A 27,583-nucleotide genomic window follows, 5' to 3' on the forward strand; every position below is an offset into this window, starting at 1 on the left:
CTCGAAATTTGATACGGATTGTTTAATATCCCATCTGAAAGCATACGCCGCGGTCCATCAAAATGGGTTCAGAATTAGATGTAGCTCCCACTTTTCCTAAAGTGTAGGTGAGGGATATTATAAAGTCATCACCGTCCGACTTTTGCCTTTCCCCACTGGTTTTCTTTGGTAATTAGATGTATTACAAAAAAATATTTGGTATATAGGGAACTGCTTTAAGGAAAATTGCAAATTTTCCCATTTTCCAAGAGCAAACCTATGAAATATCAAGTTTTAAGCTCTGCGATAAGCGGCCTACTTTTTATAGCCGTGTCCAAACGGCATGCCGCAGTGCGACATCCTTTGTGGAGAAGTTTTTACATTGCTACTATACCAAGTGGTACAGTAGCTCACAAATGGCACAAACACCAACATTAGGTATCTCCTCCTACGCCAGGATTTGAACCGAGGCATTCAGCATCGTAGGCGGACATGCTAACCTCTGGCTATGATGGCCTGCTTTAAGACAAATATAAAAAATATCTTTACAGTATTTTTTCATAATTTTCCATTTTTTCATCATTTGGGTGGAGTACGTCCAAACAACAATTAACCTTAAATTTTTTTTCTGATTTGTGATTTTGGCTAAAAATAAGGATTCTAACAAAAATTCGCTTAAGTCGCTACACCCATCTGTGAGATTAGACGTTTTGGAAAATTGATAAGCTGAGGGTTATGTTCAGCACAGGCTCATGTCACACTCAGCAAAAACTGCCACTACCAAACAAACTGGTTGGTAAGCCAACACAAAATATAGAAACTACTCATTTTTAAGGGTCGCCTAAATTAGTCTTGGAATTAATTTAACCAAGAGCTCATTTGTAAACGTGGACAAAATGTTCGAAAATTTCGTCGTTCTAAGTTATTATCGTGCTCTCTCTGTGTATTCTCATGCATTCCTGTGTAATATCGGAGGTATTAGTATGAATAAGTCATTATTTGTAGGCCCCAAGTAATGTTGATGGTAATGATATATCTACGAATGGTAATGCCACACATAATAACATGTTCCTACTAAGTCTTTGCTGGGCGCCATTTTGAAAAATTTAAACAGAACTCCTACTCATACGAAACACACAAACAAACAGATTTAAAATGGTTTTTGCATATTAAATTTTTGCTGAAAATTTTATTTCTATACAAGCTTTAGTTAAACTTTTTCTTAGAAAATTTTGTCAAAAAAAGGAAAAAAACTGACAGCTGGCATATCAGCAAAATTTCCCCTCATTCTTGCCATCATTATAAACATTTGGGTGCATAGGATTTTTTAACACTCAACCTTTGACATTTTTCAAAATGAAAAATGCACTCAACCTTTCGCATTTGAATTACGGCAAACGAATACCAGGAAAATTAGTTTTCCAATAAAGCTTTCACCGGCTCATATTTGGCATATTACCAAGCAGTTCACTGGAAATACTCAACCCGCACCAATGCAACAGCCGGCAGTAGTGAAATACCAACGGAACGACCAACCAGCATAATTACACCATTTGTTGTCCACAGTGTGCCAGTGAATTTGTCGTGGAATTTTTGATTTTATTGCAAATGTTTAATCTTCCTTGCCCTGGCATCGTAGAACTTAATTGTGCGTTCACTTCTCTCGGGCAATGGGCAATGCCATTGCGTTTAATGCCAATTCCAATTGCAACTATGAAGGTAGTACAAAGCTGTAAACCCTCTGCGTAGTTTTACTCCCTCCAAGTTTCCGAATGGACCATAATACCACAATGGCAAGCATTTTAATTGCAGCCTGAGCGGTAGTTATTGCTCTTCGCACCATTGTACTTACAGCCTTACAACGAACATGGCCTGGCAGGCGAACAAAAACAAAAACTGTAAAGTGAGGTCGTTTGGTTCGTTTGCTGGGCTACTTAGCCATAAAAAGCTGTTTTTTTTTTCTATTAACGTCTACGCATAGCATTTCAACGTGCTTCCTATTAAAATTAATATAAATAATAATTATTATTATTTCACTAGGAATAAGGCATGGGGCTTTACCTTTACAATATCCTCACAAAACCCACACACAAACTCACACACACGTACACACAAGTAATTACAATAACTGTATATTTTGCTCTTGGCCAAAAGCGTACGCTGTCAGAGTTTGACCAAAGTTAAAATAACATTGGTTGAACGCACACCCACGCACGCATGAAACCTAGGGCCCTAAATAAATTGTGTTAAATGGAAAGGAATGCTATTTGTATGTGTATGAGTGGGAGTGGTGGAGAGTAGTAGTGGTAGTAGTAGGAGCAAGCATACTTGCCAAATGTAACCATAAAAAACCAATCGTAACTCGATTTTTTCCCATCACTCTGGGTAACGCAAATATTTGTTGCTTCCCTTAATGATATGTTTTTCTATTCACTCTCCTACAGTAAGCAATAGGCAAACTCATATTGTGGTTCTGTTGGAAAGGAAAGGTAAAAATTTTTTTTTAGAAAAATATTTTTTTGTAATTTTTTGATTGACCTGATAGCAAAAGCAACTTTACTTGTCTAATAACTTTTAGAAATTTTTACCTAACTATACACACAATAAAATAATACTAAAAATAAACGTTTTTCTGTGAAACTTAAAAAGTAAAAATTTTTTATTTAAATTAAAGTGTCTATTTTTGTTTGTTTCTCTTCGAGGCGAGCTCAATGATCAGAGATTTTCCTTGCAAGTGGAAAAGGGAGGCCAGAGATCGCAACACACACCAACCACTATGGGACACCTTTCGTAATTTGGTTACAATTACTCATCGGCCAAATTAGGAGTGAAGGCTTCAAAGCCCTTGGTATGTTGTACATGTACCCAATTTATTGCGAAAACGCCTCTATGATACAAATACCACTTTAACCACGCTCGACAACCTTGTCTATTAGCTGTACTTTTCCCAATGCTATGTTTAACAGACACAATCCTTCACTTCGAATTTTGCAAGCTTACTGAGTCTTATTTTACTTCACAAATGACTTATTTCTCATTTCGAAAACATTAAAATCTTAAGTTTGCATCTCTAATTTCACCAAAAAATATTTGAGCATTGTCTTTTTCCCAAAATCAATATCCAAATTTTTAAAGATATTTTGGCCTTCATAATCGACTTAGTAATCCGAAAGAGAAAATGGACTTGGTTGGGTCATATACTACGCCGACAGCGCGATGATATAGTGAGAAATGTCCTAGACTGGAACCCGCAAGGACAGCGAGGGAGGCGAAGCCTGAAAGACACATGGATTCGTTGTACGAAAAGAGAGTTGGAATCAATCCATATATCGTGGAATCAAGCCAAGACTTTGGCCAATGATAGAGCTCGATGGAGAGAGCTTATTGATGTCCTATGTTCGTACTGAACAGTTTAATATTGGCCATATATGGCCAATATAGTCATAGTCTGTATAGTCATAAGCTTTAACATAGCCCCACAAAAAGGCGTTAAATAGCACTATCTAGACAGCCAATTGACCGGTCCCAAACATAAAATAAAATGTCAACCGAACTCGCCTCTCATTAAGTTCATTGTTACTCGTGCTGTGTGGCACAGTCTTCTTGATACCACATGTCTATGCAAGTCAATCTCTTGCATTTTTGGCAAAAAAAAGGTGGATATCATTTCACAATACCACTCACCATTCGCAGTTACGGTGCGATTAGCATCATCTTCGAAGAAGTACGGTCCAATGATGCCACCAGCACACAAACCGCACCAAACTGTGACTTTTTCTGGATGCATAGGTAGCTCTTAAAATTCTTGTAGCTGATCGTCACTTCAAAATCGACAGTTCTGCTTATTTACGTAGCAATTTCGCCAAAAATGAGCTCTGACCATAAAATGTAAGAAGGGCGCGGTAAACTTTTTTAAGAGATCACAATTATTTGCAAGCGTTGTTCGTTTGTAAGGCAATACATGGTTAAATTATTGACCAAACTGAAGGTGTTTGACAGTGAAACAAAACACGATACGTGCGTGAGCTGTTTAAGCCAGTGTTGCCAAAAAAAAAAAAAAAAAAATAGCTAAAAAATCATTCTTTATTTTATAGCCGAGTTCGAACGATGTGCCGACGTGCTCCTCTTTGGAGACAAGTTTTTACATGGCATTGTATGCATGATATAAAGGGTGATTTTTTTGAGGTTAGGATTTTCATGCATTAGTATTTGACAGATCACGTGGGATTTCAGACATGGTGTCAAAGAGAAAGATGCTCAGTATGCTTTGACATTTCATCATGAATAGACTTACTAACGAGCAACGCTTGCAAATCATTGAATTTTATTACCAAAATCAGTGTTCGGTTCGAAATGTGTTCATTCACCGTAACGTTGCGTCCAACAGCATCTTTGAAAAAATACGGTCCAATGATTCCACCAGCGTACAAACCACACCAAACAGTGCATTTTTCGGGATGCATGGGCAGTTCTTGAACGGCTTCTGGTTGCTCTTCACTCCAAATGCGGCAATTTTGCTTATTTACGTAGCCATTCAACCAGAAATGAGCCTCATCGCTGAACAAAATTTGTCAAAATTTGAACACATTTCGAACCGAACACTGATTTTGGTAATAAAATTCAATGATTTGCAAGCGTTGCTCGTTAGTAAGTCTATTCATGATGAAATGTCAAAGCATACTGAGCATCTTTCTCTTTGACACCATGTCTGAAATCCCACGTGATCTGTCAAATACTAATGCATGAAAATCCTAACCTCAAAAAAATCACCCTTTAGTACCAGCATTAGGAAGGGATAACCACCTTTGAAAATTTTTTTTCCGATATTCCCCCCAGGCGTTCTGCGTCATATTCAAACATACTAACTCTCTGGATTACGGCTGCCTTCTGGATATTCTTACATGAAAAAAAATCATTAATGCAAATTTGCCCATGAACATTCCATTAAGGAACTTCTCACATGTCAATGAGTGCTCTCCGATTGAAGTGTCTCTTTTCGACAACTCCTTGGGGAGAGGTTTTTACATGGCATAGTACCTCACAAATGCTGCCAGCATTAGGAGGAGATAACCAACGCTAAAAAACTTTTTTTTATGTTTTCGCCAGGAAGTCGAAGTCGAAGCCAGGCGTTCAGCGGCCTATGACGATTCTATGTTTTTCGTTACGGTGGCCTCAAGTAAAATATCATTTACCAAACGAAATGTTTTCTTAAAAGTTAAACAATTTGGCATTTTTATACCCTCCACTTAGGTTGGGGATATACTAATTTCCTCATTATGTTGTTTTTTACATAGAATGGTATTTGGGCTTAGCGCCTTATCGGGATTATACATCCTAGTGACAACTTATGCAATACAGAAATCTCAACAGAAAGCCCAAACAAAAATGTGCAGGTCTGAGGCAATCAAATTTTAAGGGATCTGCCATAAATCATGCTAGTTTTCGTAAAAATATCTCTAACCACTCAAAAATGGCCGCTTTTAATCCATTATTTTCCTATCTCACTGTACCTTGATGCACTAGCCTCAATGTAAAGAAATCTCTTTTCCTATTTGTCGATATGCAAGCCCGTCAATGAAAGCTTACCAGTCAGACAAATCAATATATGCTTATGATTATTGGGACCTAGAAATGATTTTCTTTGTAATTGGAGTCTGCACACCAATTCATGTGATGACAAAAAGTTCTGTTAACTCTTATATCATCGTTGTATGGCTATGACCTTAACATTATGGCTGACATTGTTTACATTTAAGTCCCTATTTTACTCTAGTGTGGTTCCAAGGTACAAGGTTTCATGTTGTCTAAGATTTAATATGCCCTTTGAGCTTGAATTTGTCCACAGAACACAAATTTAATCAATTTTTGCATTAACCAAGAACAGCAAAAGCAGTCACACAGACTAAGAGGAACGAATTCACAACCGTTACAACATGTTATCAGCGGTGTATTATTTTTTCGGAACTGTAATCCTATTTGGGCATAAACAAAAAAAAAAAAATAAGAAGAAGAGGAAAAACAACCATTGTTGCAAGTTCATGCAAAGAAAGCTCATCATAAGAATCTCATCAAAATATGACAACTTGGTATTTAACTGCTTGGTTTCTTTAGTCTTGCGTTTGGCTTGACAGTGGGTGCTAACCAATTCGGGGCTTACTACAACATCCTACTGTCCATGCAGTGTTATTGTATTGTGCGTCTGAGGTTGTGAGTATGCGTACAAGTGTAAGTGTTGTGTATACATGACACACGTCTTTGCAAAATGCCACACAAAAGGTACAAAACCCACAAAGATTAATACATCTTGACATTTCATTTAAATGCCATACCTCACGGCGTTCAGCAGTCAAAGTCATCTGTATCAGGCGAGTCCATAGGGGGAGGCTGGGGCTTGAGGGATTGAATAGCAAGTCAGCCGTGTTGGCCGCCTTCATTTGGGCTAAATCGTTCCACTTAACAACAAAACAATAACTCTATGGCATGCTGTGTTGCTCTATCCTGTCATGGACGACACATTGTTCAGCTCACATGAATATACGTACAATATATTGTCAGTGTGTGTATGTGTGTGTGTGTTTGCACATTCATACCAAAGGCTACATTTCTAAGTCTGCCTAGTAAAAGCAACAGCCAAACAGCTATACTGGGCATCGTTATCAAAGACCAGTGTACCACTCAAATAAATATTTAACTTAAGTTTGTGTGTATATGTGCTGCAGAGAATTTGGAGAATGGGTCGCACACACATACACATGTTGAAGCTTTTCAATGTTGAAATGTTGTGCGTAGATGCTTTCATGCAAACAAATAATAATAATAATAAAAAACACTGTTGCCTTTTTTGTATAAACATTGGCAAATACACACACACACACACACACACTTACACACTCATACAGACGCACATACACTCCCAACTCATCAACAAGCACAGAGTTTCCCTGTTGCTTGTTTTGTTGGATGGAGAGTTTGGAAACAGCGCCCGGTGCTATCGATAGCCTGCTTTCGCAATACCATCCCAGCCAGTGGTGCCATCTAACAGAGATAAATTATGATTATTTCAAAAAACTCACTGTTCTCTATTAAAGAGCCAGCTCCTGTACGCATTGGCTTGAGTGTGTAGAGCAAAAAGCGTAATATTTGTTAAGATTTTTTGGGGAATACTTTTCATTTGGGTACGGAGGCGGAGGCAGAGGCAGAGGCAGAGGCAGAGGCAGAGGCAGAGAGCCAGTCGTCCTTTCATTTCATTCTAAAAATAAAAGTAATTGATGGCATTGCATGTCGTGTGGTTTGGCGGTAGTCTGCTTTAGGTATTCATTCAGCTTGTGAGTGCTAGCTGGGTGGGTGTTATCAGCAGCTCTTCAGCCATGGAGAGTGGAAAAACAATTCTTTTGATTATTTTATTTTATTTTGCAAATTTGTTGCTGTTTTTGCTGCTGCAGGTCCTAGAGTTGTTGCTCTTGCTTCGTTTCGCATCGATTTATTTACTCTAAGATTAGAAAAGTTTTCCCATTTGGGCATTTGATTGAAATTTTATTGAGAATTCTAAAAAAAGCGCAAACAAGAAATCATTTATTATATGCTTGTTAGCCCACCCATCCCCCTCTCTCTCTCTCTCTCTCATTTGACCAGTGGTGTTTTATTTTTACAGTTGTAACTAATATTGCTAATTAGATTAAGATTTTAATGACATTTTAATTGGGGTGGTGACCATAAAACATTAAATGCTCAAAAGGGTCTATGTGGCGTATGAGTCACTTGAAATTTAAGTCTCAACCATCATACGCACCATGGGCCTTGGTTAGTTTCATGCATACCTTACCATATAAGGCCTTATGTGTATCTTCTCATCTATGAAATATTCACAACAGTCAATGAGGAATGTTAATATTTAGTGCCACAGCCGCCAGCACAGTTTGTTTAAGGCAAGTTACTCTTTCGGTCTTCTCTCGCTGTCATGAAATATCCCGAAAGCATGACATGCACAAACATTTATTTGAAAAATGTCTCGTTGGAATTCGCTATATGGCCGACAAACGAATTGGCATGTTGAACATTTTACGCTGCTACAACCCTCGTAATTGACAGGGCAATTATGAGGTTTTGGCATTTTATTGGACCATTGATAACAAATATTCTTGGTCGCATATCCTTCGCTTTTATTCTCAGCCATGAAACATTTTGACTAAAAGAACAAAAACCACATGTAGCCCTCAAATCCTTAGAATGAAAAATATTTCTATAGAATTAATTTTTAAGTTTTTTAAAGCATTACATTTTCTAAAATTTAATTGCAGATGAAAGCAATAAAGGAATTTTTGTGCTCTTGAGAACTTTTGCAACTAATTTGATTAAGAGTGCTCATTTGCTTAAATCTATGCATTGTAAGCTTCCTTACTTTTTTTATTTCATTTTTTTCTTTTTCAAGGAGGAAAGTACAGATAAATAGGATGTAGAAAGTGCTGAAACAAAAACATTTTTTAATATATTTCTTAAAAAATGTTATAATTCAATCACAATGTTTTGAGTTGTTCTCTTCATCATGGGGTGGGCTGTATACTAACTTTGTCATTTCGTTTATATGGCCTTTAGCTTATATTCTTGCTCGCAATATCTACCTAAGGCCATTTAATGATGTCTGTTTTCAGTCTATGTCTGTCACAAGAACTTTCACTATCGAACGATATTTCCCCTATCTGTCAGAATTGAAATTTTTCTTAAATTATTTGATTTTAAAGACTTTTTTGTTAATCATAAATTGTAGTATAGTATAATCGGATGAAATCGGACAAAAATTGAGGCATTTTGATCCTGTTTATATGGAGGCTATTCTATTAATGGAACTAGCTTGGTGACTTTTGGTATGGGCTGTGGAGAGCATAAGGGTAGTCCACGCATACAATTTTTACTAAATTGTATGGAAATTGTCTCGTCTATGGATTCAAACATCAAATCGGGAGATAAGTTCACTTGCGAGTACGCCATACTTAGCACAGTTATTGGAAGTCGTAACAAAACACCTCATGCAAAATTTCAGCCAAATCGGATGAGAATTCCGTGCTCTATTGGCTCAAGAAGTCAAGATCCAAGATCGGTTTATATGACAGCTACTTAATCATACTTAACACAGCTGTTGGAAGTGATACCAAAACACGACATGCAAAATTTCAACCAAATCGAGAATTGCGCCCTCTAGAGGCTCAAGAAGTCAAGACCCAAGATCAGTTTATATGGCAGCTATATCAAAACATGGACCGATTTGTTCCATTTACAATCCCAACCGATCTGCTCTAATAGAAATAATTTATGCAAATATTTAAGCGCCTAGCTTTACTCCTTCGAAAGTTAGCGTGGTTTCGACAGACAGACGGACCCAGATCTGCTGTAGAGAGTCATAACAGGTGACGAATCTTGGGAAAATGGTTATAACGTGAAAAACCAAAACTCAATTGTACCGATGGCAGCTGTCGCATAAGCCAAGACCGAAACAAGCTTTGAATAACAATTTTTTCCTATACGCTTGCAAGGGCATCGAGCATCATGAGTTCTTGCCAAAGCGTACCTGCAAGTTATACACAGTTTGCAAGTAAAAATCCGCCATAAACGGAATTCGCCTGGATTTCTGGAAGAATAAATATTCCCTTTTGTGCCATGATAACGCCCCTGATCAAGCAATGGTGGCTTTGTTCGATTTTTTGGACAAAGCAATCACATTAATGGTGCCAGAACCACCGTATACCTCTGATCTGGCCACCTGTGACTTTCTTGTTCAAAAAAATGAGGAGGCTTATGGGAATAAAATAAAAAAAACAGTAAGGAAGGGCAAAAGTCGGGCGGTGCCGCCGGTATAATACCCTACAAGTACTCTATAAGTACAAAGTGTGAGCTATATCTAATTCTGAACCATTTTAATGGACCTCTGCGGTTGTTTCCAGATGGGTTATTAAACAATCCCTATCAAATTTCGAGCAAATATGTTCAAACTGTTATAACTACGGTTGACAAATGACAACATTAATGAAAATTACCCAAAATCTGACTAACATATATATGGGAGCTATGTCTAACTCTGAACCAATTTCGAACAAACTTTTAAAATGTTGTGATAAGCATTGTGCAAAATTTTGGCAAGATTGGTCAATAAATGCGATTGCAGCGGCTCGTAGTGTGAAAATCGGGCGATATACATATATGACAGCCATATCTAAATCTGAGCCGATTTCTATGAAATTCACCAATAATGTCCAAATTTCGAGAGAATCGGTTAACAAATTGGAACCTTATTGCAATATTTCTCAAAATCGGATGAACATATATATGGGAGCTATATCTAAATCTGAACCGATTTCGAGCAAACTTTTCAGATATTGTGGCAGTCGTCGAGGAAGGCGTTGTGCCAAATGATGGCAATATTGGTCAATAAATGCGCTTGCTGAGACTCTAGAACTTGAAATCGGGCGAAATATATATGAGAGCTATATCTAAATCTGAACCGATTTCTATGAAATTGACCAGTAATGACAATAGTCAAGAGAAAATCCTCCCTGTCAAATTTCGAGAGAATCGGTTAACAAATGACCATTTTATTGCACTATTACTGCAAATCGGACAAACATATATATGGGAGTTATATCCAAATCTGAACCGATTTTTCCCAATTTCATTAGGCTTCGTCTCTAAGCCAAAAAACATGCCTCTACTAAATTTTAAGACGATCGGATTAACATGGATAGACGGACAGACAGACAGACAGATGGACAGTCAGACAGACAAATAGACAGACGGGAATATCTAAATCGAATCAGAGGGTGATTCTGAGTCGATTGGTATACTTATCAATGGGTCTATCTCCCTTCCTTTTGGGTGTTGCAAACAAATTCGCTAAGTTATAATGCCCTGTACCACAGTAGTGGTGTGTGATAAAACACGTAAACGCGGGCTAAGTTCGGCCGGGCCGAATCTTATATACCCTCCACATTGGATCGCTTTTGTCAAGATCTTTCTCGATATCTCTTTAGTGGCAAACAATGGATAATGGACAAGAATTGTCATGCTTTTGTAGCTACACCAAACTATGAACCAGTTGGGGCCATACTTGGTTTGGCTGTTGGATACCAAAGTGCAAGTCATTAAGCAAAATTTCAGGCAGATCGGATAAGAATCGCACCCTATAGTGGCTCAAGAAATTAAATAGCGATCTGTTTATATGGGAGCTATATCAGGTTATTAACCTATTTAGACCATACTTAACACAGTGTTATTGAAATTCATAACAAAACACTTCGTGCAAATCGGGTAACAATTGCACTCATAAGCGGTTTAAGATGTGAAGATGAGAGATATAAGCCGATCTCGAGGAGCTATTTAGTGAACCGATATGCACCGTAAATAGAACAGTTGTTGAAAGTTAAAACAAAACGCATCATGCAAAATTTCAGCCAAATCGGATAATAATTGCGTCCATTTAGCGGCTCAAGAATTCCAGATCCAGGATCAGTTTATATGGCAGCTATTTGAAAACTTGGACCGATATAACCCATTTGCAATCCCAACCGACCTTCAATAATAGGAACTATTCCTGAAAATTTCCAAGCGCCTAGCTTTATTCCTTCGAAAGTTACCGTGCTTTTGAGAGACGGATATGGCTAAATGGATTAAAATCTCAAGACCATCACAAATATATATATATATTGTTGGGTCTCAGATCAATATTTCGATGTGTTACAAACGAAGTGAGGAAATTAGTTTATTCATCAGTAAAAGTTGCATATATGAAATTTATTGAACATGAACATTGCATTATGTAACAGGGGGGATGCCATTAAAAGTGACACAACTGAAGAAGGCCAAGGATATTGATTTTAAGTACAGCAACATGTTAAACAAATATAAAATATACATAGAAAGTTGTAAAAGAACATCCAAAACATTCCTTACATTCCTTCTATACATACCTACACAAATACATGTTTGTTTAAACTATACAGGATACCACATTGCCATGCACAAACATTTTATGTTGCTTCTGCATTTCAAATTGAGAGCACTGCGTAAGCATGGCATGTAGGTGTAATGCAGTAAAATCAACAACTCTTGCCACTCTATCCCTTGGCAATTCTGAGAAACCAAATTCAAAATGCATTGCTGAATGGCTAAGAGTAATGGAATGCTGCTCAAATAAAACTTTGCCATTTCAACAATTTTCAAATTTCCCATGAATGAATAGTCAAAGATTTCATTTCAATTGCAATTGAGTTGTAAAAGTCGAAATACCTGAGCCAATGATAAGCAGCAGATTACATTCCTTTCGATGTAGTGGTAAAGGATTCACCCGAATTGAGTGACAAATATTGCTGAGTTATCAACGATATTAATCGCATCGTAAGGTTCAACAACAAAAACAACAACAACAACATCGAAATGCCTTTAAGCCTTTCTTCTCAGAAAAATATCCCTAAATTCGAAAACATTATTCTTGCGTCGAAGGACAAAGACACCTACGGCAAAATCACCATTCAATGTCATCAATAACAAACTTCTACCGTTGACTATCAGCATAAAACTCATCGCCATTTTTCCCAGTCAGTTCCGTTTTAGCTTTATTCCCCCTTCCCACCAGCTTAGCAGCCTACTTCTGCTCTGTCTTCATTCATGCTTATTCGCATGAATGAAAATGAAACCCATTCAACTTTCCAAGCTGCATGAACGAAATGACGATAATGGTGCTGATGAGGATGATGGGCCATGATGACGATGATGATGATGATGGGTGGGGAAAGAGAGGTGGCATTTTTCAAACAGATTAGCAATTCATGCCAAATAATGTAAGTGCCAATAAGGCAATAGTATTGAATATTAGTTTTGCAATGCCTAAAGGCCTTTCGATGGCAAGCCAGAAGTCCTAGTAGCCGAAGCCATAATTCAAAGAAATCAAGTCAACGATTATGAAAATGAAATCTCGCCATAATTACTTTTAATTGTGAAACAAATAGGATCGAGTTTAGAAACGCCATAAAATAAATCCTTTAAGTTATTAAACTAATTTCAATTTTAATTATTTATGGTGCAACCATTTCATTCTGTGAATGAGGTACACAACAACAGCTCAACAGCACTTAATTATTGAAAGAAATTTGAGAACAGCTACAAATTAAGGACCATCAAACCAACCAATCTCAATGTCAGCCCCAAAGAGCTGGGCTATGCACATGCCTGGTTTGTGGGGCTTGAGCTGTTATTAATTTTTTTTTTCGTAGCATTATACGACCTTGGACATCATCAAATATCAACTAAAATTCTTTTTATTTTAAAAGTTAAATGCTGTCAACCTCTCACTCTTATTTCATGGGCAAACTTGGCACGGTGGCATCGATTTTAATACGAAAAAAAAAATTAATGAAAATTCCCCGGCTTGTGACTGAATTTCCAGGAACTCGCGTATTGTTCTATTAAATGAGGCACTTGCTTGCAACATATGGTCTGACTTATGTGTCTATGGCACTGCTGGTAAATCAAAAATAATTTGGCATGTCTTTCCAGAATGCATGACATTTAATTGTTTCTGCTGAAATAAATGTCCTAAATGATGTATAACACAAGTTTATGGAGAAATATTTTGGGACTAAAAGAATCCCAGCTTTTAAAAACAAACCTGCCCTTTAGCTTGATTTATACTTTTTTTGCAAATTTATGGTAAACTGCAAAATTTCTTCAGTGTTATGGGACACAAAATTAAAAAAAAATTTTAAATTCCGACATTTTATGTTAATCCCTCTTCTTTTGTTATATCTGTAAGCAGCATCGTTATTGAATGTTTGATCATAGCATATTGAAACGGAAGCACAAAACCACTTAAAATGTCCTCATTCAATGTATTCTATCTATTGGTCATCTATAGCAGAAAAAGGGCATAGCATTAACGTAAACAAAGAGCTAGACTAGGTTCTTATTTATTGCGAGAAGGACCATAAACAGTTTAAACCAAAGTAAAAGCAATTCAGTTTGATAATATATGCAAAAAATAATTTTTATACCCAACACCATAGCATGGGGGTAGACTAATCCGTTTGTAACACCTCGAAATATAGATCTATGACCCCATAAAGTATATATATTCTTTTATCGTCTCGAAATTCTGATTCGAACTAGCCATGTCCCTCCGTCCGCCTGTCGAAATCACGATAGCGGTCGAACGCGTAAAGCTAGCCGCTTGAAATTTTGCACAGACACTTGATATTGATGTAGGTTGTTGGGGATTGCAAATGGGCTATATCGGTTCAGATTTGGATATAGGTCCCATATAAGCCGATCTCGCGATTTGACTTCTTGAGCTCCTGGAAGCATCCGATTTGACTGAAATTTTGCACATGGTATTCTGTTAAGCCTCCCAACAACGGAGCCAAGTACGGTTCAAATCGGTCTATAACCTGATATCGCTCCCATATGAACCGATCTCCCGATTTGATTTCCTGAGCCCCTGAAAGCCCCAATTTTCGTCCGATTTAGCTGAAGTTTTGCACATAGTGTTCTATTTTCACTTCCGACAACTGTGCCAAGTACGGTTTAAATTTGTGTATAATCTGATATACAATAGATCACATATAAACCGATCCCCGATTGAACTTCCAGAGCTCCTGGAAGCCGCAATTTTCATCCAAATCGGTCAATAACATGATAAAAATCGCTGCTTGTAAGGGCTCAAGAAGTCAAAACGGGAGATCGGTATATGGGAGCTATATCTAAATATGAACCGATATGGCCCTTTTGCAGTCCCAACGACCCACATCAATATTAAGTATCTGTGTAAAATTTCAAGTGGCTAGGTTTACGTATTCGACCGCTATCGTGATTTCGACAGACGGACGGACGGATGGACGGACGGAAGGATGGACGGACATGGCTAGATCGATTCAGAACGTCGAGACGATCAAGAATATATATTCTTTATGGGGTCCTAGATCTATATTTCGAGGTGTTACAAACGAAATGACTAGGTTAGTATACCCCCATCCTATGGTGGTGGGTATAAAAGAAAATATATGCCTAGGGTTTTTTTATGGGAGATATTAGCTACCATAAATATGCCGCCCTATTGTGAACTAAAATGACTTCATTGCACACATCCGTCAACCAATCTTCACGAAATTTGGCACAGATTATATTCTTCAGACTCTTAATATGATCCATGAATCGGTTCAGATTTGGATATAGCTGATATATAAAGGGTAATTTTATAGCTATTATCTTTTTGCCAAGGCATTAACAAAGTAACCACATTCGTCCATAAATGTGAATCAAAACACAGATGTTGTCAGATCAACCACAAATGTTCATGGATTGTTTCATGTAGGCCACTGTAGCCCAGAGGTTAGCATGTCCGCCTATGACGCTGAACGCCTGCATTCGAATCCTGGCAAGACCATCAGAAAAAAAATTTCAGCGGTGGTTATCCCCTCCTAATGCTGGCAACATTTGTGAGGTACTTTGCCATGTAAAAACTTCTCTCCAATGAGGTGTCGCGGCTGTTCGCACCCGGCTATAAAAAACAGTTGCCACATCATTGAGCTTAAACTTTAATCGAACTGCACTCACTAATATGTCAGAAGTTTGCCCCAGCTCCTTAAAGGAATGTTCATGGGCAAAATTTGCAATAGCACAAATGTTCATAAACCACCAACAGTTTTTGTGAATGCAATGTCCACACCCGTTTACAACGCATAGCGCACATTTTTTTTAAAAGATTGCTAAAAGTTTGCTGCTGACTATCGAATCTGTGTTCCATCCATCCCATTGGATGCTAACACACGCCCTACTACATTGCACCACAGCCAACTATGGACATTAGACCGTCCCTTGTTATAAAGGAGAATTATTTTTTTTTGGAAATAGAGAAGCAATAGAGAAGGTAGAGAGCAAAATATGAAATTTGATGGTGCTCGGTTAACAATGGCGTGTCTCCACGACGCCAAAGTTTGATTTAGTGCTTTCTACGGAATCTAGTTGAGTATTTTAGGTCCTTGCATGAAATTGGTAAACTTAGTATACAAATATATGGAATATATTACAAAACCACAAACTGTAATCTGCACCACAACTGTGGCTGTGATAAAATGTGTAGTTCGATGCAGAAAAATTCCTGCTGATTTGGCTTAGCAATGTCCGTTTGTCCGCATATCCTTTCTGTGCTAATATTTCGTCGGTCGTTTTTTTTTTTTCATTACGAAAATCTGCATATATCACTAAAGACAAACACTATCAATTTTGGTAAAAGTCGGTTTAGATTTAGATATAGCTTCCATTTATGTTAATCGCCGGATTTACACTTATAAGGGCGTAGTTACTACAGGGGATTCGCATGAAATTGAGTATGGAATGTCATATTACTCATCTGAAAATAGCTTCACATTTGGCTGTAGTTCCCATTATAGTTTTCAACCTACTGTAACTACAGCCCAATAATTCAACTTCGTCATCTTTCTTTGTACGGGAACTATATCTTGATCTGAACCAATTTTGATGAAATTCCGCAGAGGCTTCCAGATGAGTAATGAAACACTTTATACCAAACTTCATGCAGATCAGTTGAAAATTGAAAATCGGGCGATTTATATATAAAGGAGCTATATCTAAGTCTGGGCCGATTTTAACCAAAATTTATAGCATTTGTCTCTAGGCCAAGAATGTGATATTTGCAGATTTTTGTAATGATTGGATAAAAAATGCTATCTCCACCTTAGTTACAAAAAAAGACAGGCGGACTACCAGCACAGAAGGGTTTTGCGGCAGACGGACATGGCTAAGCCAAATGAACAAGAATTTCTGAGTCGAATTACACATTTCATCACAGCCACAGTAGTGTTACAGGTTGCAATTTGTGGTTTTATAATAAATTCCATATAAATCTGTTCTTGGTTTACCAATTTCAAGCTAGGACCTAAAATACTCAACCCGATTCCTTAGAAAGCTCTACAAGCGTTTCAAAAAAACAATTGTTTTGGGACACTCTAATGGTCTTACAATGTTTTTAGAGTCATTTAAACTTAAGGTTGGTATACATAGACATTTTGGGACATGGGAGTGATGGCAGAGACAATGGAGGACATGTTAAGGCTTTTGATGAAAACGCATTTTACGCAGGACTCGGGGAGGCACTGGAATCTTGGAATAATGACATTGATGCAATATTTCCATCGTTACTACAGAAGGAGGTGTACTATATGGCGGCCCATCTGGCCACTATTTTCACAGAGTGCCTAGGACATGCATATACTCCTAAAGCCTGGCAGAAGGCCAGGGTGGTAATAATAACCAAGCCCAGCAAGGCAAGTTATGCAACACCAAAGGCCTATAGATGTATAAGCCATACGTCCTTGTGGACACCTGGATAAAGAGTAGAACATCCAGCAAACTGTTCAAATACAAACAGCATGTCTAGTTCAAGGAAGGGCGGTGAAGACTGTCCTGCACGAGGTTGTGCATGACATAGAATACCTTCGATGGTAAGGTCACGAACAGTCTTGCAGTGTAAGAAGGAGATTAACGCCTTCTCTGAGGATGGCCAAATTCGTATAGTTTGGGTGCCGGACCATAACGGAGTAAGGGGGAATGAAAGGGCAGACAATTTGGCGGTGAAGGCCAGAGGACTGCCGTCAATAAACTTGGCTAACCCGAAACCTTTCGACTCGACGCAGTCCGATTTAAGGGCGTGGTCGACGAAAGCGCATTCAACAACGAAACAATCGGTAAAACTGCGAAAATCCTTTAGAGGGATCCAGATTGTGAGAAAACGAGGCTATTACTGAAAGGAAGTAAGAAGGAGGTCCGTATAGCTATTGGTATCATAACGGGACACATAGAACTACGAGCTCGCTTATGTAAAATCGTTGCGGCAAGTGATAGCATGTGTAGGGCATGCGGGGAAGATGATGAGGCGTTGGATCATTTCTATTGTCATTGCCTGGCTTTTGCTTCTAACAGATACCGGCACTTAGGTGGGGACACAATTCCGAACAAAAAACAACTTAGAGGAGTGGCATGGATAACGATTAAGGATTGTGTAATTAGCACGGAAGTCCTAACTTAGAGTTTCCTTTTCGATGTTACCTTTTTTTAGTATTTGGAGCGCACAACAAGCCGATTACTGGCTTAGGTTGGACATGCACCTAAGCCAGTAATCAGTAACCTTGAAAAAGAAACTCTAAGTTAGGAACTCCTTGCTAATTACAAAATCCTTAATCTTTAGTGGCATGGGGCGGATTAACATCCGCACACTCTTTTCAACCTATCCTAACCTTCGATGACAAGAAGTATACATTGGCGGTATGCATTGACATCGATGGGGCTTTTAACAATGTGCGGACCAACACATTGATCAAATTCTTAGACCAGTACCGGGGGAACCGGGTCCTTAAAAACTGGATAAACCAAATGCTAAGGAACAAGTGGATAAATTGTGGGTCCAATGACATAAAAATAAAGGAAAAAGTAACACGCCACAGGGGGCATTTTTATAGCCTTTCCTATGGGGTGGAAGAACATAAGAACACAGAAGAAAATAAAAATCGGTTTCAATTACAAAATTAATTGTTCCAATTAATTTTCTTGATTAAAACTGCCACAATCACAAAAATGATAATATAAGTCATCGTGTTTGAGAAAGTAATTGAAAAATGTTTCAATTAAAAATATTGCATATTCAATTAATTTTTGATCCAATTAAAAAATGATTAAAATTTTTGAAATTTTCAATTAATTTTTTAGTTGATCCAAGTAAAAAATGATTAATACGAATGTTTTTAGGTGCGCTGTTTGAGCAAAGGTCCGTGGACACCCGTATGAAAAAAAAACTCCCCCGCGGTGGTTCTCCAAATAATTTCGGGTGACGGGATGTGGTGACCTATACATTTATTGTAGTTGTCATCGTAGCAGTGTGTTGTGCACTGAGGCGGCAGCCCTTGGTCGGTGAAGAACTCCATCGGGTTAATCCGACACGTAGAACAGGCTGCCATAGTATTGCCATAGATTTGTCGAAATGTGGGTCGTTTGAGCCTTTGAAATCTCCTTCCCTTAATATGCAAAATAGCCTTTAATTGAATTTACTTAAGCACTGTTTGAATTGAGTTGCCATATAGATCTATCTTCCCTATGAACTTCTCCAGGTCGTAAGTGGAGAATTTTTGCTCGCCACACAGACATCATCCCTGTGTGGCGATCATTAACATATGCAAAGCATCGGGTATTCAAAATTCGGCTCGATCGAATCTTTGATGAAATATTTTGAGAACTTGAAAAATAGGTAGACTTGTGCATGGTATACAACCGAATTATCTATGAGAAAAGTATCCCCGGCGTCCCTCAACGGAATGTTCATGGGCAAAGTTGCACAATTTGAATACTTCTCTCATATTAATGCAAGTTAAAGTCTTAGCTCCAGGACAAGGAACCTCGATTTACATGCCGAGTAGAAGTAAGCCATGTCGGGTATGGTTTTGTATAGCTCTTAGTTGTGTTTTTTACATCCCTTTGCAAAATTACCTTAACTTTGGTTATATTACATAAGGTTTACATACTCTTTTCTTTCATTTCCAGTTACAAAAGCGCACATGGTGCGTATGATTGATGGGAAATGAAATAATGTTACTCATACGCAAGGTAAGTCAACCACAATTCATTTACTATTTTCAAAAGCCATAGAATCCAGACCAGTACAACACAAAGCTATGAAAGAAAATGAATGTTCTGAGAAAGATTTTCTTTCACTAGTTATTAATAATTTCCTTTTCCGGCAATTCACAGCGGTATAGGCGGCATATTAAATTTCCCCTCTTCTGCCAACACAAAACTGGTTGGGAATATAATTCTTGCCAGCTTCATTATACTACACATCAGTCGATTATTATTTTCTGCCACTCATAAGGGCAGAGGTGTTCTCGCCCACGCAACTTTTTGAACATTTTGCTATGTATCTTTCATAAAACCAACATTACTGCACCTGCACCATTGTCTAGCTACATTTGATGGATATCAAAATAAATTTAATCACCAATCACATTCACAAAAATATCTGTCACTCTGCATCATCATATCACATGCTTCAAACCATATTTCGGTTTTTTTCTTTTTTCCATCTTTTGATGCTTTTGAAATCCTCTTTTGCTTTTTTTTTTCTTCCTCAAAAGAATCCTTTACTCAATTAGAGTTAAACCATTATGAGGAGCTGTCTATCATTCGGTTAACTCATCATATTTGGTGGTTTCTTTTTTTCTATTTGCACTTTGCCAAAGGGATAATTAAGAAAAGTTTAATTGGATTGTGAGGGTGGTACTTACGACATTCAAAAGCAAACCAAACAACAGCCACAACTTGATAACGGTCAAAGGTTGTTGTTGTTGTTGGAATAGCTTCCTTTGTTGCTTTAGTTGCTGCATTGCATGCGATTTTGGCTCGTTGCGGCTACGATGCTGATACTGATGCTGATGCTGATGCTGGTGGTGCTCAAGCTGAAGCCGAAGCTGTTGCTGATGCTGATGCTGATGATGTTCTTAAGGATTTGATTCTTTGATTTGAAGCAACTCGTCCCCTTTGTCCTTCTATGCTCTCTTCTTTCTAGACGGCAATACACAAGTGAGACGATTACCACGTCTTTTGTTATCCCCAAAACTTTAACGGTCACTTGGCACACTGAGCAGCTTTTGTATCACTTAATTAAATGGAAATATTTACTTTTAACACACAATTTAAGCCGAAGAAGTAGAGAAACAAAAGATGGAATCCAAAAAGAAAAAACCAAGAACGGAATCAAAACTAAAAACCCATCCCCTGCAATCCAAAAAAAAAAAAAGTCTGTACAACAGCAACAGCAACTGGGGGACACTCACAAACAGATTTGCTTTTGATGGGCAAATGGTAACACCAAAGTGTTGAAATGGCTTTCAACAACGGGTCGTTGAATCTCCTTTCTCCACTGCTTCTGCAGCAAAGTCGTTGTAAGTACTAAATGCTCGCTTCAGGATAACACTGCTTTTATAGTCGGCACTCTCTTTGGCATGCTGTGCTGCCGCAGAGGCCCAAGAAGAGGAAGAAGTTCCATTGTGTGGTTAATGTTGCTGCTGCTACAGCAGCAGCTCCTGCTCGCGCTACATGAGCTTCAGCTTCTCATCTCTTGGGGGACTGAATCGGAGCTTTTTTTCTTCTTGGTTTCAATTGCTGCTCGGTTCGGGATTTTGTTTACATATGGATAACAACGGAATGGCCTGCTAAATGTGATGAACTGTTGCTGTTGCTTTTGCTTTTTGGTGCTCGAATACCGACACCGCCTTCATTCACTTGTGAAAAAAAAAAAAAAAAAAAAACAAAAAAGTGTTTGTAATGAGGTTTTGCGAAGAAATGACGTCACACGCGACATGGTTTAGAGTGCAAAGTGTAACGGATATCCTTAGTATAGAAGTAGCACTGAAAGACGAGTTACCACACAGTGGGCTACACACACCTATGACCTTATTTAGCAATGTGAAACAAAAAGGGGACAAAGTTTTCAAATTTTATCTAAACTCAAATAAGTAGGCCATAACACTTTAATTTACAAAAACTTTCAATATCTAAGCTTAAAATTTTAATAAGAAGACTTTCGACAAAACGATTCCGGCCATACTTGGTTTAGATGCTACACACCATAGTAAAAGTCATTGTTCACAAAATCGGGAAATCAGTATATATGGGAGCTATATCTGGCTATGAACCGAATCCGACTATAATTGCCACGTATATTGAAGGTCTTAGAAGAAGTAGTTGTGTAAAATTTCAGTCAAACTAGACAATCGTTAAATCGGGAGATCGGTTTATATGGGAGTTATATCAGTTTATGAATCGATTCAGACCATATTTTGCACGTATGTTGAAGATTATAGAAGAAATCTGTGTGAAAATTTTCAGTTAAATCGGGAGATTAGTTTATATGGGAGTTTTATCAGTTTATAAATCGATTTAGACCATATTTTGCACGTATCTTGAAGATCATAGGAGAAATCTGTGTGAAAATTTTCAGTTTCTCTTTTATATGGGAGCTATACCAACATATGGACCGATATGATCCATTAACAATCCCACCGAACCTTCTCTAATAGGAAGTATTTGTGGAAAATTTCAAATGCCTAGTTTTGCTCCTTTGAACAATAGCGTGCTTTAGACAGACAGACGGACTGCACTAAAAGGTATTTACGAGTAGATATCCGATATTTAATTTAAGGACGAAGTGTTAGGGGACCACCCCAGGCCCGAAAACACCCCTAAATCAGACATACATACCAATATGGGACTTTCAATATGTATTTGAAAGTAGAATCTAATATCCTAATTTGGGACCAATGGTTTGTGGAGCCGTCCCTCCACTAAAACACCCTCCAAAGAGGACAAATTTACCGACCAAAGCAATTGGGGCTAAAATGAAAGGTTTTTGGGAGTAGAGCACAAATCTGATATCAACATTAGGTAAAAAGTGCTCATGGGGCCTCCCATAACACCCCCCAAATACGGGGTATTTTAGAGTAGAACAAGAATGTGATAAAAATTTTCAGGCCCAAGTCACTAATTGACCGCCCCATCCCACAAATAAGGGGTACTTTAGAGTAGAACACGAAAGTGATATATTGTATATTTTTAGGGCCAAGCCACTTAGTGGCCATCACATACCCCAAAACTTCACTTAAAGTTTTTTATAATAAAATAATAAAAATCTAAAGCCATAGAAGGGAATTGGAGTTTGTTTGCGGAAATATTGCACAGTGAAAAACTAGTCAACAATTAAATAGAGTGTCAGTAGTTAGTGGTTATGGTTTCATATAGGCTAATTGCTAATGATCTTGACTATAAGTACATTGAACAACAAGCTGCAAGACTGTCAGCCGGTCAGACGAACGGATATGTTTACATGATGGTGCATGATGAAAATGACCTAACCACTCATCGAAATTAGAACTGGCAAACTATCAATAAACGCAACATTCGATATTTTTGATATTTCTAAAAATAATTATCGATAGTATCATCTGTCATACTTTTTATGTGAACCACCGTAGCGCATACGTTAGCATGCCCGCCTATTTTGTCCAAACGCCCGGGTTAAAATCCCGACGGCGAGAACATCTAAAACATTTTTCAGGGGTGGTTATTCCCTCCCTCCTCAGTTTTTCAAAATATTCCCCATTAAATTGTATACACTTTTGCCTGCGTCTAAACCAATTGTCGAAGCACTTTGCCACTACGATTGAGGTATCTCAAAAACATGCATTCTGAACGCATCAACCGCTTCTTCAGGTGTCGAAAAACGTAGACCTCTCGTTTTATTTTTACGTACGGGAATAAAAAGAAGTCATTCGGTGCCCAGTCAGAACTATACGGCGGATGACTCATCAAATCGATGTTTTAAGTGATCAAAAATGCAGTTGTTTGAGCCGATGGCATTGTCGTGGTGGAGAGTGATCCGTCTTCGGCGATTGGTTTTCCTGATTTCTCGGAAGACAACTTCCGAACAAAGGATTGTGTACCACTCAAAATTGACTGTTCTGCGTTGTTCTAGTGGTACGATTGCGACATGTTCAGTTTTTCCGAAAAAACAGGCGATCATTTGCTTGGAAGGGCTTCGTGGACGAACAACTTTTGTTGGATTTGGCTCATATTGAAACACTCATATGCATAAGTCCACGATTCATCACCTGTCACGATGTAATAGACGTGTTTCGAAGCACCGCGATCGCATTTTTGGAACATTTCTTTCGACCTTTTTTTTGAGCCTTTTTTGAGCGACTGACAGTTTGTGTGGAATCCAACGCGAACAAATTTTTTTGACGGTCAAATGTTTATGCAATGTTCTATGTATGCTGGTCCAACTAATGTCCAAAGTTGTCTCAATCGATAGGTCACATAGCCATTTTGCAACATCAGTTGGCGTACAGCTTCAATGGTTTGTTGGAACAACAACTGATTTTGGATGACCTTCACGAAATTCGTCTTGGAGTGAACTGTAACATCGGTTAAATTTACCATATAATCGATAAACACTGGTCATTGATGTCCTGTTGTTGAATAAATCCACGTCGAAAGTTGTAAAAAATAATCGCACGAAAATGTTCACAATTTAATTCCATTCTTTGGGCGATCTTAATCTTTAATGTTACTGTAAACAACACCAATAGCTCTCGTATGTCAAAACGTTCTGAGCGCGTATACCCTCAAAAATGTCAAGCTTTACGATAGAGCTGTCAGTTGTAATTTATGGAAATAGGATTATTTCTTAAACTTGGTAATTGTTTTTACCAAAAAATCAATTTTGTAATATTTTATGACTATTTAGCGAAAAAATTTGGATTCTAATGACTTTGTCTCAAAATCGCACCTGCTGTCTTTAATATAGAAACTATCAAATGCAACAGTACACTCAAACCGTTTCCAGAATCTTACTCCAAAGAATTTGGAGAAAAATGTTTGTAAGATTTTCTTTTTTTACATAAAAAATTTTTGACTTTCTAGAAACCAATTTTCACCAAAACAATTACCTAATATGACTGAAAAATTTTTTAACAAGATTCATTCGTTTACTTAACGCTAGTCTAAATTTCCTTAGTATACTTCTTTCCTAACTCGAGCTAGAAATTTTCCTTATATTATTTCCTTATATGTTTACTACTAAAATCTAAATCGTTTGAATCAAATTTGACAAAAAAAAAAGTTCAAGAAAAAGGAAGTATCTTTTAAAACATGATGTACAAATTTCCATGAAAATCAAATCAAATTAAAAGTCCCCATCTTCTCTTTATTGACATCACAAGTGGTATATTCAACAATATGTTACATTTCACTGGCCTATTCTCCAGAGAGCATCAATAACGACCATATCAACTACATAGATTTAAAATTAATTAAATTAAACATTCTTCAGTTGAATCAAACTAAAATTTCCAATACCCATATAGCTATCGATGAAAAAGAGTTTCATATATCCTATGTCATGTCATTCGGCCCTGTATAAGCAATTCTATCCGTTTCTCTTTGAAATTCCCTAAAGAGCATGAGAGCTTATGCTGCATAGGCTCTTTTCATTAAGACATGCGCCTTCGAGGACATTGCACACAAAGGACTGGCTGGGAATCCGATACTTTCACTGCTGTTCAACTTATTTCGTTACATCGATGCCCACTCCCAAGTATTTCTGGGCTTACGAGCAGGCAAGAGCTAGCAGCATTCCGGACATTTTCCAAGCTCACAGCATGCCAACCATTCATCCTTGTGCTGTGCAACATCGATGAAATACCGATGCAATGTTAACTTACGAACTAAATACACTGTATAATATACACACACACACACACATACACAGCTCAAGTTGTATGGACTACATACATACATTCGCAGGCACATGTCACTATGCTTTTAAAGATACACACACACACACACATAGAGTAGCTTGTGGCTGTAGTTGTGCGCGCGCTGAAGGTCCTCTGAGGATGAATGAAAAAGTGATGCAAACCCAAATTCAGTAAATGTGTTTCAATTGTAAGCATGAAATGTAATTTCAACAATTAGTTCAACTATTTCATCATTACAAGTGCAAATTTGCCAGTGAACATTCCATTAAGGAACAGGAATTAGGAATATTATATTACAGTAGACTCTCGGATTTCCAACCACTCTGTTCTTCAGGCGTTTCGAATTTCTGAATTGTTCGAATTTCTGGGAGATTTTTTTCACAGAAAATATTATACAACAATCAATAACTTTTTCAATCAAGCAACACAAAACCACACATAATTATGTCGTTACTAAAATTCCTTGGTTGGACATACGTGTATGCTTACTAGAAATAAATTTGAAGCGATTTAATAGCAGTGTTTCCGCTTTCTAATGCCTTTACATCAGAAACAACTAGAGTTTCCTCATTAATACAATATTTTGCCTTTTATTACCCGTCGGCTCCTGCTGCCTTGTTGTTTGATGTTATACGTACTGAGAACGTTTTGATATAAGAGCGCTATTTGTGTTTTTTACAGTAACTTAAAAGATTCATCTCGCCCAAAAATGGAATTAAATCGTGAACATTTTCGTGCGATTATTTTTTACAACATTCGACATGGATTAACTCTACAACAGTGCATCGATGAACTTCATTAAATTTTTGGCGATAAAGCTCCATCACGGACCAATGTTTATCCATGGTATGGTGAATTCAACCGAGGTCGTAGTTCACTCCAAGACGAATTTCGGAAAGTCGTCCAAAATCAAATGGTGTTCCAAAAACCATTGATGCTGTACGCCAACTGATGTTGCAAGATAACCATGTGACCTATTGTGAAATTCAAGGTTGCATGAACATTTGATAGTCAAAAAAATTTGTCATTCGCTCAAAAAAAATGCTCATGTCGATTGGTCGAAAGAAATGCTTCAAAAATACGATCATGGTGCTTCGAAACACGTCAATGACACCGTGACAGCTGATGAATAGTGAATGGGTTGTATGGGAGTTTCAAGATAAACCAAATCCAACAAAAGTTACTGGCGCACGAAGTACTTCCAAGCAATTGATCGCCTTTTTTCGGAAAAACTGGACACGTCGCAATTGTACCACAGAACAGTCAATTCTGAGTGGTACACAACCAGTTGTTTGCCAGTTGTCTTATAAGAAATCGGGAAAACCAACCGCCGAAGATGGATCACTCTTCACCACCACAATGCGAGCTCTCACACATCGGCTCAAACAACTGCATTTTCGGGCACTCAAAACTTCGATTTGATGAGTTATCCGCCGTATAGTCCTGACTTGGTAACGAATGACTTATTTTTATTCCCGTACTTTAAAAATAAAATGAGAGGTTAACGTTTTGCGACACCTGAAGAAGCGGTTGATGCGTTCAGAATGCATGTTTTGCAGATACCTCAATCAGAGTGGCAAGAGCGCTTAGGCGATTTCGACTGACGAACGGTCTGACGTACATTGCTAGATCGACCCAGAATGTCAAGAAGATCCAGAATATGTATAATTTATGGGGTCGCAAATCGATATTTCGAGGTGTTACAAAGGGAATGACTAGATTAGTATATCCCCTGTCCTATGGTGATGGGTAAGAAAATGGTTTTAACTTCATATATTACAACAATGAATCTTTAGGACTTAGCATCATTTAAGAGGGCTCCATATGAATTTTTACAATATATATAGCCATTTTCCCTGGCTTACAATTTGCTCTTAGGGTGGCAATGCTTGTTTTGCTATTCATAACAAAATAAAACCTTTCTCCACCACCAACGCAAGGTAGCGAGCTACAGCGTAAAACTAAGTGTGCTGTATGCATAGTGGGATGTAAAAAAGAGTTGAATGTTGTTGCTAGTATTCTAGTGTTTTTCAACATTCAACTGTACAGGCAGCACATACATTGTCATGATATGCTTGGCTTCATTGAGTTGGTGGTGGTGGGTTTTGTTTATTTATGCTTTAAACAACTGTGTTGAATTCTGTGGGGAGACTACTTGTAAATAACGGAAACATGAGTGTTGCCATATGTGAAAACAGAAAACACAACTCTACAAGGCATTGCCATCAATGCTGAAACTTCAATAC

At 37.8% G+C, this 27,583-nt stretch overlaps 2 protein-coding genes across 3 annotated transcripts in view; one reads left to right on the forward strand and one right to left on the reverse strand.

Annotated features, from left to right (window-relative positions):
* LOC106082352 (neuropeptide-like 1) overlaps positions 1-20,969 on the reverse strand; it is a 59,052-nt gene extending 38,083 nt beyond the window's left edge. For both annotated transcript variants that reach the window (XM_013244803.2, XM_013244804.2), the window contains exons 1-2: positions 20,856-20,969; positions 20,307-20,677 (exon numbers count right to left, since the gene is read on the reverse strand). In XM_013244803.2, coding sequence (XP_013100257.1) covers positions 20,307-20,405 — 99 coding nt within the window. In that variant the 5' untranslated portion in view covers positions 20,406-20,677; positions 20,856-20,969. The remainder of the gene's footprint in view (positions 1-20,306; positions 20,678-20,855) is intronic.
* LOC106082354 (fas apoptotic inhibitory molecule 1) overlaps positions 19,567-27,583 on the forward strand; it is an 82,501-nt gene continuing 74,484 nt past the window's right edge. The window contains exon 1 of the mRNA XM_013244810.2: positions 19,567-19,629. The gene's annotated coding sequence lies outside the window, so the exon portion shown is untranslated. The remainder of the gene's footprint in view (positions 19,630-27,583) is intronic.

Source organism: Stomoxys calcitrans, chromosome 5 (genome assembly GCF_963082655.1).
Source record: "Stomoxys calcitrans chromosome 5, idStoCalc2.1, whole genome shotgun sequence".
In the NCBI taxonomy this organism is placed as follows: domain Eukaryota; kingdom Metazoa; phylum Arthropoda; class Insecta; order Diptera; family Muscidae; genus Stomoxys; species Stomoxys calcitrans.